The sequence below is a fragment of the Mytilus galloprovincialis genome, chromosome 3 (assembly GCF_965363235.1).
Source record: "Mytilus galloprovincialis chromosome 3, xbMytGall1.hap1.1, whole genome shotgun sequence".
NCBI classification, from domain to species: Eukaryota; Metazoa; Mollusca; class Bivalvia; order Mytilida; family Mytilidae; genus Mytilus; species Mytilus galloprovincialis.
This window is the reverse complement of record NC_134840.1, coordinates 101191344-101203957: the sequence shown is the minus strand read 5'-3', so window position 1 is coordinate 101203957 and position 12614 is coordinate 101191344. Positions and strand designations below refer to the sequence as shown.

At 32.4% G+C, this 12614-nt stretch overlaps 1 protein-coding gene across 2 annotated transcripts in view; it reads left to right on the top strand.

Annotated features, from left to right (window-relative positions):
- The window catches only part of LOC143069556 (RNA polymerase-associated protein RTF1 homolog), a 32177-nt gene extending 21388 nt beyond the window's left edge, over positions 1–10789 (top strand). The window contains exons 15-17 of one of the 2 annotated variants that reach the window (XM_076244246.1): positions 4069–4095; positions 6180–6273; positions 7484–10789. In XM_076244246.1, coding sequence (XP_076100361.1) covers positions 4069–4095; positions 6180–6273; positions 7484–7590 — 228 coding nt within the window. In that variant the 3' untranslated portion in view covers positions 7591–10789. The remainder of the gene's footprint in view (positions 1–4068; positions 4096–6179; positions 6274–7483) is intronic. The other variant, XM_076244247.1, reaches the window with a different exon arrangement.
- Positions 10790–12614: the final 1825 nt, after the last annotated feature.

The window sequence follows — 12614 nt, the reverse complement described above, 5'->3', positions numbered from 1 at the left end:
ATATTAAAACGATTAAACAATATATAGGTAATAATGAAATAGAATACACACATTTACTGCTTTAATAAAATAATACAAAGTACGGTTGGCAGAAATATAGAGAAAACTATGTAGACAATATCAATAAAAATCAAGGCACTGCTATCTGTCAAAAACGTCACATTACCCCCTCCTTACAAACAGAGGTCGCCCCGACCGCGGGTTATACACAACCAAATACGGTAACTGTCGCTACCTGATTTCACATATATAATTGGTTCCAAGTTAAATATACATATAGTAGCTAACATTATGACAATATCCATAGATAATAAAACAACACTATTTGAGCTTTAAAGTTGTAATGGTGTCCAATATAAATTATACCAACACATTCACCCGTAATCATTTTTTAAAACAACCCATATACATGTAAACTACAATTTTCTTCTTATTCCCTCTCCTGTTTTAAATTTAGTTTTACAATTCCGAACAATAAATAATAAGTATACATTAACTTAAGTCCATAGTGGTTTCATGATAACATATCACTACTAGAGAGTCCACTAAATATCTTCTTCGTTGCCGGTCATCAGGATTATCTATGTAGACGAGATCTTGAAAGTTCTTGTGACTGACTAACATACATAAAACATGATGTACTAGTATGCAAATAAAATATTACATGTACCTATACTGTTACACTTGCATATTTTCAAATTTGGATAAAGTTAATACTTAAACAATTACAATTTTATAATATGAACTATACCTAAAAGAAAAACATTTGAATTCTAAATTCTAAACTTCTATTTTAAAAATACCATTTAAAAAAACGTACTACCTATCGTTGCGATCTTACCAAATGTTACTAGATAATTGTAAGCTTGGTATACAACCAACACCAATCTCACACGTACAGGTGAGCAAGATACAGACCAAACGGGAGACATGGCAGGAACTAAACAGGATGCAGTCGGCACTTGAGATGACAGGAACTAAACAGGAAATATACATGACAGGAACAAAACAGGATACAGACGGAACATCGTCAAAATAACAAATTTTATTTATTTCATCCTCGTGAGAGTAAATAGAACCTACATACTCGTACACGGCTGCAAGCACATTGTATTCTGTAAAACTTGCTAACTTATATATCAATAAGTCTTAGAGGAACAAAAACCTTTTTTTTCGACTAAACTATATAAAAATAGTACAAGCCAAAAAGAGACCTTCTTCCATGAGAACGAGACAATTAATAAATGAATCCGTCTCTTAAAAAGATTTAATAGCAATCTTGTTCAGAAGCCGCTGGAACAAAAACATATTCAGCAACTCCGATTCTGCAAACCTACTGCTCTGCACTTTCGCTATTAGATTTAATTGACTTGCTTCCAACAGGTAAAACTTCCCTTTCCAAGTCTAAACTACATTTATACTTGGACAAAATAAAATCAAAATCAAATCTTAATATTACTTGTGACTCAATATCAGCCACAATCATCTCATGTTTTATAATTTAAAACCAATATCAAAAATAAATTCAGCCTTTCCCAGGGGCGTATAAAACTACCATTGGCCATTTTTCACCGACTTGTAAATTCAGGTCTATCTGTCTCAGGAATCTGATGAAATTTCCAAGAGTTACAATTAATATAGTAGAACCTGTATCGATCACACAAGTAGGAGAATACTTGCCACCTGAGCATATAAAAATAGAAAACATTATAAAATTTATTACTTTTCTTTTTAAAAATTGTAAAAGTGGTTATATTAGTTAAAATGAGGAGGAGGTTCACAATTCGGCACTGATGTAAATTTCACTGCCACCAGCTGACAAAATCTGGTACCTGCCCCGTAGCCCCGCCGGTCCCTGCAGAAGTCCGGTCGAAGTCTCACCCCTTGGATGCACAGGCCCAAGTACTCTCCCGGGTTACTGGAACTCCTCTGTGGACCCCTCAGCAACATTAGCACAACCCTGATCTAAGTAGGGTCCAAAGATCAGTACTACAAATGTGGTGTAGCCCCTTGTTGCCCGATGCCGCCAGTTCGCAATTACTCCGCCCCTGCACCTGCCTAGGCTGTGAAGGCGGATATAGAATATCCACAGAGTCCGAACCATCTGTCTCTACCCTAAACTCCTCGCGCTCAGCTTTTAAATATCTGACGTAAGTCTGCATTTTCCCTTAATTGAATATCCCCTTAATCTCATTAGAGGGGTTGAGTTCCAGTCGTCCCTACCACCAGCACCGGTATAACGCTAAAGCCGCTGAGATGTTCTGTCTGTCATATCTTTACTGATATGCCACTGCCCTCTCACCAATAATGAATCACAAAATCAAAATAAAACAACATATTTATAAAGGATCTTTTAATTCCACTTTGAAACTGTAGAATCCTGTCGACGACGCCAAATGTAACGTTTTCGCTAACCGGTGAGAGAACCTTTCTAACCAACCAAACCAACCAACAGACCGGACAGACACCAACAACAAACCAAAAGAAATAAACAGGAAATATGAATGCTCAGAATTACTACTGCTACCGCTACTGCATACTGCATATCACACAAATATAGTTTCTAAGTCGGCAAACGGTCTCCTTTTTATGTGTGTGTGTAAAACGATGGTATTTTTATATGTATTGTAATTAAGTATCAGATCAGTCTTAGTTTGATGTTCTGAATGTAAACAAAAAGTCGCTTCAAATGTATAACAAGTTTTATTCACCAGACATAATATTAATAACAACAGGAACAAGAATGGACAGATATAAATCTTTTAAAGCAGCGATCAATAATTAACAATATTTCGTATAGATTAGACAAACAGAGAATTCTTTAAAACAGCTACACCAAAATCAGCATTCAACAAACACAGATACTATCAGCAACTCTCTATGTAAATACAAGTAAAATACTACACAAATAAATAAGTCACAATGTTCCTAACCCCATTAACAACAACCCTGACTATTTAAAACAAACGGACACTATTGCCGACTTTACGCACCTTTCTCCTATTTAAAGTTAAAATTCATTATCAAACTTTATTCTCTTTAAAACTATTAAATTTCTGCCTCCGTTAAAAACTGGAAACTGGAACAATTAAATGAACTGCATAAATAATTATATTGCATAAATATTGCAATATTCTGGAACTTAAAAGATATTAAAACTTCTGCTTTAGAAAGACAACTGTACCTTGAAATTTATGAGAAAGTAAATAAAGCTGCTAGCCGGCGGCAGGGACAAACTGGAACTGACGTAAAATACTATAAATCTTACGCTAGTGTTGTTATTTCGCGTGAGAAATATTCCAAATATGGGGTGAAATCAATGACCTAATAAGGAGACTTCCTTATAAGGTACATATCTTTGCACTAAACGTCTGATCAAATGACGTCGATACAGCCCAATAACTACGAAAAGGTGCGCAACGTCGGTGCAAAAATAGTTCATAAGAACTTATTACAATAATCGAAATAAAGCTCTCTTCTAAATAAACTTTACATAAAATACTCTAACATGTGTTCCTAATTTGAAAAACATACAAAACTATAACTACAACATGTTCAGGACAGTCTACATATTATACGATTTCTAGGGTCACTATATTTATAATAATACTCGTGACTTCCGGTAACAATGAAAGTGAAAGTAACGTACAATTAATCAAAAGATGCCGGTAAGAAAACGTCTCTATCGTTCTGGAACATACAATATTAAAACGATTAAACAATATATAGGTAATAATGAAATAGAATACACACATTTACTGCTTTAATAAAATAATACAAAGTACGGTTGGCAGAAATATAGAGAAAACTATGTAGACAATATCAATAAAAATCAAGGCACTGCTATCTGTCAAAAACGTCACAGTATATATGTATCGGACTATTTTATGGTGTTTTGGTTTATTACGTTCAAATTTTTATTTATTCAATCATTCTGAAGATCTCTTGTACATAAATATTGGTTTAACGCAATAAGTTGACCTGGTACGAAAAACTCTGAACCTTTTGAAACCTTGAGATCTTCAATATGACTGTTTATTCCCTAATTTTATCCACTGTATTTTCCAGGCTGAAGATCACAGAGATCATAGAAAGGTATATCTCAAAACAGTAAAGAAAACTAACGCATATTATTTAAGTTGCTAAGTTAAAGGCTACTGTTAAGTTTTAAAAATGTTTCATAGTTGCAATTTTCAGTAAAGGCTAGTAGGTGCATGACTAGTAATAGTACCTCAAGATCAATTTTGGCTGCCTACGACTTTTTTCAAAATATGAATAGGATCTTGGATAGGGTTGTCAACATTGATTGAAAACATTCAAATAGAGCTAGCCATCATTTAGTGTAAAACAACATACCGAGTTATTTCTTTACCTTGAACTGGCACTTTGATTTAAAGAAATATTGGAAAAATTAGTAAGCCAGTTAAGTCATATTCAGCACAATGTAGTATTTATTAAGTTCTTTCATATAATTTAAGTCATCTAGTGTCAGGTTTTCCTATTACTTGAAAATTAAAAGAAAATTAAATTGATAAAAAAGAAATTTATAACAAATAGTTGACTGTACTGTTTTGATTTCTACAAGATTTTATTGTGTTTAATTTGTACTCGTAACAGACTGGTTTGGTTTGCCTGTCCTTTATCTGTTTGAATTTTCTAGATATAAGGGCCAGGTATTCACCAACCACCTCTATTTTTTGGCATCATAAGTAGAAAAGTTTCCTGGTTGAAAAGGGAGAGAAGCCGACACAGAAATATAGATTCTACTTCTGCATTGAGTGTAATACAATATTTCGTCTTTTCAGACAGTTACATTTCAAATTTAAAATATAAGCCTTGTCGTGCATTTTTGAATACCAAGAATTTAACTGTTGACAGATGAGAAATATGGTATTCCACTAGATACAGTGGTAGATTCAGTTTATCTAATAGACAACTTTTGAGTTCGATGCATTTCGGTCAAAAACTCTGGTTTTAGAGAACATCATTCATGCGTTAAGGGGCATAGTCACTTCTGTTCCCATGTTGAGCAATTGGTTGGAAAACTATGATTCTATATTGTATGAATAATTCTGCAAATTGAAGTCTCATATATGACCATCAGCACTGCTATCATTGGGGAATTGTGATTAAATACTTACCGAACAAACATTATTTCTAGTTTATCCTGCATAATGATGATCACTAAGATGCTTAATGAACGTTAATAGTGCAGGGATACAAGTGATCCCTTCTATCTGGTAAATGATGTCATAAAGGCCCTCATAATAGACAAGCTTTTTTCCAGTGACGGACAAACTCGAAAGTGGTCTTTGTTTAAGATGATATGTAGGCAAAGTTCATCTTTATTTATCAAAGATTTTGCTCTTTCTATGTGACATCACAATAGTGAAGTCAAAGGAAAGCAAGAAAATGAAATGTTTGATTTGAAATTTGAAAAAGTGGGTCTGAGATGAAGGAAGTCACAAACAAATAATCAATTGTTGAAAAAGTGTAAGCCATCTATGAAGGAGAGAAATGTATGATCCATTATCTGTTTTCTTCTTATTTGATTATTTATCTGCTTACATTTACCATGTATATAATCTCTTTTCATATGAGATTCATTTCTTTGCTACATTTGATTTAAGTGCAGTTTTATAAATAACTTTAGATTTGGGTTGAATCTATTTAACAGTATTTTATAGAATTTTGATAATTAAACTTGTTGATGGGGTGGTAAAAAAACTCTTTCCAACCACACAACCCCAAACACACACATTCAAACACACAGCAATTAAGTCATGAAACTGTAAGTATATATGTGCACATTGTCCACAGTGCTAGCATTGATGATGGGGAGTTTTTAACTACATTGACTCGTAATACAGTTCTGGCATGGTCGGTATTGATATATATTATCATATATTTTATATGCTGTTTAAAAGTAATGCTTGTTGTATAAAAATATGTTGACCAATTTTAGAGGAAATTTCTTAAACCCAGTACTGTTTTGATTTTTTAAAACTAATAATTGCTTTAATGCACATTCTATTGTGCAAGTAATATTCTGAAAGATACTTATGATTGGGGTCACTTTTCTTTTCAAATAAGATGCAATAAACCCTCTTGTACAGCAACAACAGCAGGGTATTTAAGGAAAGAAAAATTAAGGCATTTTTATTTCTTTTTATTTGCAGATATCACCATTAAAAAATCCAGATAAAAAGCAACAAGATTTATTTGCTGATCATGATTTTGATATAACAATAGATCTTGACGTCACCTCATCAGGTATTTAATGTAACAATAGATATTATTGTAGCTTACATATATAAGAAACATTTTTATTGGTTAAAACATGATCATGTGACATGAAATAATGCAGTTATTTTTATTTAAATTCAAGGAAGGACGAATAAACCTAAAACATTTACACCAGCAGTGAGTAACCCTATTATTTACTGGTGACTTAAGCTTTTGAGATTCTTGATTTGTTCTTGAGTGATCTCCCATCAAAATGATATCACAGACATCTGAAACAAAATTGCAACAGTCATATTTGAAACCCACCAAGTGGCAAGGAAACAAGGTTTTGAAATTATCTTGTGTCAAGGATATCTCGTATAAAATTTTACAGTCTACCTTTAATGTGTAGTACATTTCTCTCCAACTCTAAATAATTTTTTCCAACAGGAGTGTTTTAAAAAAACTTACTTTTGATGGTTCAAAATACCCTTTCACTGTTCAGTATAATAAAAACAATTGTGGCCCCTAAGAAGTGAAGAATAACCAAATTTCTCAACCCTAATGTAATAATCTTTTCTGGTTGACAATTTTGAATTTTTAACTTTGCTATTGGCCATAATTGTATATTGACCTCACCACATAGGTTTGTGATATAAAGATATTGCTGTCCTCTCATCAGATATGGGAATGAATAAAACAGAAACACAATCATAGATATGTCTTCAAAATAACATTCTTGAATTAACTAAAAACATTAAGACATAATACCAACACTGTCTTTGTTTGTCGCACAGAAAAAAAAGGAATTATTTTAAACCTACACTCATAAATAGTAGTAATGTTATTATATTATTATTTATAGAATAACTAATCGAAGAATTCAAATAGTGAAAAATATTCAACGTGTGACCGAACAACACATTAATTTACGAGTGCGTGTAGCGCATGAGTTAATTATCAGTGTTGTTCGGTCACCAGTTGAATATTTTTGGATATTTGAATTCTTTGATTAGTTATTCTTTTTATTACATTGGAAAATGTTTTTTTTTTTAAAGAAATTAATGTAAAACATGTAAGGAACTATATCTTTTTTCTACGCATTCACAATTTGTTTTGATCCGCCGTTATCGATGTCTTTACAACGCCTATTGTTGTATGACGTCAGAGAGTGAAATAACCACGTTTATTTCACATGTGAAATTATCTGGGTTTTTTTAACTGGGAAATCAATGTAATAAAATGGTTTACTTTTCAGCTCCCTCAATGATTGTTAATAAAACCAGTGAAACGAGTCGTGAAGGAGCAGCACCAAAAAGATCCCTTAACCTAGCCGAATATAAGAAAAAGAAAGGACTTATTTAGTACTAGTGTGTATGTGTGAGTGTGAGTGTAAATGATGAAGCATGTTTGAGTTGGTGTGACTGATCTGAATCATGTGTATGTGTGTTGACTTATCATTTCATTTCAAAATGTGTGTTTTCACTACAGAAATATCATGTTTATCATTTTTATATTAAGTATATCTTGTTTTAGAGAAGGACATATAGACCATATAATTCATATAAGAGAGTCTGATAGGAAAATTCTCTGTCACTAATAGTATCATTATGAAAACTTGCTTCATGGACCATATTTTAGCATTAATAGATCAGTGATGTGGGAAGAAAAATGACATTTTATTTATGAAAATTTCAAGGAAAGATTGTGTCTTTTGCTAAATCTGTAATTTCAAATTGGTTCTTAACGTTTAAAATGTATACTGTAAATTCAGAAATTATTGCATTCATTTATTATTGCGTTTTTGTCAATTTAGACTATAATGCGATTTTAATTTTTGCGATATTGAGATATATACTGTTTACAGTAATTTATATAAAAAAATTAAAAGTGTGAGTTTAACTAATTGCGATTTTATAACCCTGTCGCATTTTTCGCAATAACAAAAACATTGCAATAATTTCTGAATTTACAGTACTTACATTTGTATTATTGTATGTGTACAGTCCGTCAATTATCAGTTTTTTGGTTCATAATATTTTCATATAAATTAGGTTTACATAAAACCCTTTCTAATGTTCAACAGCATTAAACTTGTTTTCTAATGTTTCTCTCAGCTTACAAAGTGGGAAATTGCACAATGAACTTACACAATATTTCTTGTAACATAAACTGGGAGTAAAAGTGATACTTTAAAAGAATGATGACTGTTAGGGATCAATATGTTTTTGAAGACTGTTAGAAAAGGGGGAGGGGTGTTCAAAATGTTTTTGTCATAGGCCAGTCTATATTTTTACCAGTTGGCAGCTAGTCCTCCTTTTCTCAAATCTCTGAAGTAAGAGCCTTGATCCATAGTAAATAATTGTCAGACTTTTTAAATGCACTATGTTTGTTTTTTTTTGTTTTTCTCCAGCCAATTGAAAAATGCACAGCTTCCGGTGATAGCAACATAATAAAATATGTAATCTCAATTTATAAATATTTTTGTTATATAAGTGTTTGGCTGGTTACCCCACATGTGTACAGTTTCTGATTTTGATTTGTTCCATTTTTTGTTACATTGTCTTACCCACAGCAATTTTTTATGGAATTGTTTTACATTGCAGTGTCAATTATAAACTCAAATTTACATGTTATTTTTTCCCCAATCTTTGTAATGTGAAATGGATTTCAGTATGTAGTGATATATAAATAATATATATGTAAAACAATTACCAGGGGGTGTTTCAAGTCCTTGGCTACCCATGAAGGTACCTCACGTCCATATATAAATTGTTTTAAGTTGTAATAAAACTTGATTTTCAACATTAAGTGTAAATTTAGAAATTTTTGCGTGCATTTGTATTTGAATGGGAATATATATTTTGACACCCCACCCCCTTTCCCTTTCTTCTGGGTTGGAAACCCTTTTTGAAAATGGCTGGATCCCTGAATCTTTATTTTTGTGAAACCTTGCTTGTGGCAATTTTATAAATAATTAAATTTTCTAAATATTGAATACAAGAGGTTGCACCTGAAATAATGGACTAACTTAGATTATTTCTAACCATCTTGTCAAATGATTAATAAAGGGCTTTAATACAATCTGAGAAATAAAAATCTATGTCAAAATATCTTCAAATAATGAAAGGTTAAATATACTTGAATCCCATCTGACATCATTTCATTTCACTTCATAGGATGGATTTCAATAAGAGGCAATGCAATGAAATAAATTTTCAATAAAGGGAGGTAGCTGTGATGTTACAACTTTTAAATTAAAATGAGTTGAGATTGAAAATCTGATATCTTTGAGTGTTTGAGGTATAAATTTGTGAACTGTGTTCACGCTACTTTTTTAAACTCATTTAGGATTTGCAACTGCATGTTTAAAAAGCAACAATTAATCAATCTTGTTTTAAATTTGTTCAAAGGTTAACATTATTTTCTATGTTTTTAAAGCTAACCATGCGTGACCATAACATGCAATGTTTTGTTAAAGGAACAACTGTACGTCTATGAAGTTTATATGTGTTGATGTAGTGATTTTTTTTACGATGAGTTCACCAATATGAAAATAGGTTTTTTAGAGGTAGATTTTGTTGAGGTTTTTAAATGTTTAAATTGATATTTTAATCTATGAATTGGTAGCATACTTAACATGTTTCTGTTTGATATTGCATTGTTAGGACTGTTCCATTTAACATGGATGTTAGAGGGTATGAAGGGACTTCTTAAGGACCGTTCCATTTAAATGGATGTTAGAGGGTATGAAGGGACTTCTTAAGGACCGTTCCATTTAAATGGATGTAAGAGGTTATAAAGGGACTTCCAAGATTCACCAAACAATCCAGCTATTGTGGATTCAGTATGATTCGTCAGATTCAATCTTTGGTAAAGTTTTGGGGAATAAGTAAGCCAGGAATTTAATGTTAATGAATTACAAATGTTTTGAATGGTTTGAATGAAGACTTTGGAAATACCATGAAATATAGAAAAAAAAAACCAGAAAGATTTTCCTCAATCCTCAAAAATAAATTAATCCCCAGTACTTTTGAGTAAACAACCATAAATGACTCATGTCTAAAATTTAAACTTTCCTACCTTTCCAACTTCATTGAAATGGAATGGCCCTTACAAAAACTATTTGTTTACATATTGGAATATTATTACACAGTATCGTGCCTTTTTGAGGCTGCAATAATATCCTGTTTTTTACACTATCTAATTAACAGTAAATCTTTAAACTAGCTCATTTTTTTATGCTTGGTCACTTTCACACATAATCTTTAATTAGATTTTGTTTAACAGGTCAAGTAAGCAATTCTACAACCATTACTTTTGAATTTTAAAAAAAATATTTGATTTAAAAAAAAAGTTTCAAATTATGGCATTGTTAATAGGGGATGTAAATTATAATGGAATTTTCTCAATAAGTATTTACTTGAGCATTCTTTAGTTACCATATCAAGCGAGGTGTATAAATCATGAGTTAGAATGAAATACCTCAGGACAGAGTGTGTGAGATTTTTATTAGATATTTGTTATATATGATGTTGTACCTCTAATTAAACTGATAAATCTTTTTGTGTGTATTATTTACTTGATTTGGGATCACAAGATCATGAATGTTTAGGTGTCAGATCACCAATTTACTCTGCTGATTGATAAACAATTCTTGGGTCATTTGGATTGGTTTATCTGGTCTTGACCATATTACATGGTTCACAGGCCAATGGTTGGTTATTGTCGAGCCTGCAACTTTTGTTGCAGAAAGCTCGACAAAGGGATAGTGACCCCGCAGCAACGGGTAAGTTCACTCTTAAAAGCTTAATATTTTAGAAGGTGGAACACCTGTATGCTTCATACTTTGTAAAATTGAGAATGGAAATGGGGAATGTGTCAAAGGGACAACAACCCTACCATAGAGCAGACAACAGCCGAAGGCCACCAATGGGTCTTCAATGTAGTATATACATGAAGATACCTTATATTATAAAGTTTCTGTCTGTCACATGTCCATTGACCTCGACCTCATTTCATGGATCGGTGAACAAGGTTTAGTTTCGGTGGTCAAGTCTACGATGCTATAAGCAATAGGTCTAGTATATTTGGTGTATGGAAGGATTGTAAGGTGTACATGTCCAACTGGCAGGTGTCATCTGACCTTGACCTCATTTTCATGTTCAGTGGTCAAAGTTACGTTTTTAGCTCACCAGGCCTAAAAGGCCAAGTGAGCTTTTCTCATCACTTCACGTCCTTCGTCGTCGTTAACAAAAATCTTCTGCTCTGAAACTACTGGGCCAAATTTAATCAAACTTAGCCACAATCATCATTGGGGGATCTAGTTTAAAAAATGTGTGGCGTGACCCAGCCAACCAACCAAGACGGCCGCCATGGCTAAAAATAGAACATAGGGATAAAATGTAGATTTTGGCTTATAACTCTGAAACTGAAGCATTTAGAGCAAATCTGATATGGGGGTTAAATTGTTTATTAAGTCAAGATCTAGCTGCCCTGAAATTTTCAGACAAATTGGACAATCAGTTGTTGGGTTGCTGTCCCTGAATTGGCAATTTTAAGGAAATTTTGCAGTTTTTGGTTAATATCTTGAATATTATTATAAATAGAGATAAACTGTAAACAGCAATAATGATCAGCAAAATAAGATCTACAAATAAGTCAACATGGCCAAAATGGTCAGTTGACCTCTTAAGGAGTTATTGACCTTTATAGTGATTTTTTACCAATTTTTCGTAAATTTTTGTAGTCTTTTACAAAAATCTTCTCTGAAACTTCTGGGCCAAATTTAACCATACTTGGCCACAATCATCATTGGGGTATCTAGTTTAAAAATGTGTAGCGTGACCCGGCCAACCAACCAAGATGGCCGCCATGGCTAAAAATAGAACATAGGTGTTAAAATGTAGATTTTGGCTTATGACTCCGAAACCACGGCATTTAGAGCAAATCTGACAAGAGGTTAAATTGTTCATGAAGTCAAGGTCTATCTGACCTGAAATTTTCAGACGAATCAGACAACCGGTTGTTGGGTTGCTGCCCCTGAATAGGTAATTTTTAAAGAAATTTTGCTGTTTTTGGTTATTATCTTGAATATAATTGTAGATAGAGATAAACTGTAAACAGCAATAATGTTCAGCAAAGTAAGATCTACAAATAAATCAACATGACAAAAATGGTCAGTTGACCCCTTAAGGAGTTACAGCCCTCTACATTCAATTTTTAACAATTTTCATAAATTTTTGTAAATTTTTAACAAAATATTTTCCTCTGTAACTAATGGGCCAAGTTCATTAAAGATGAAGATAATTGTAAGTAGCAAGAATGTTCAGTTAAAGTAAGATCTACAAAACCATCACCAAAACACAATTTTGTCATTAATCCATCTG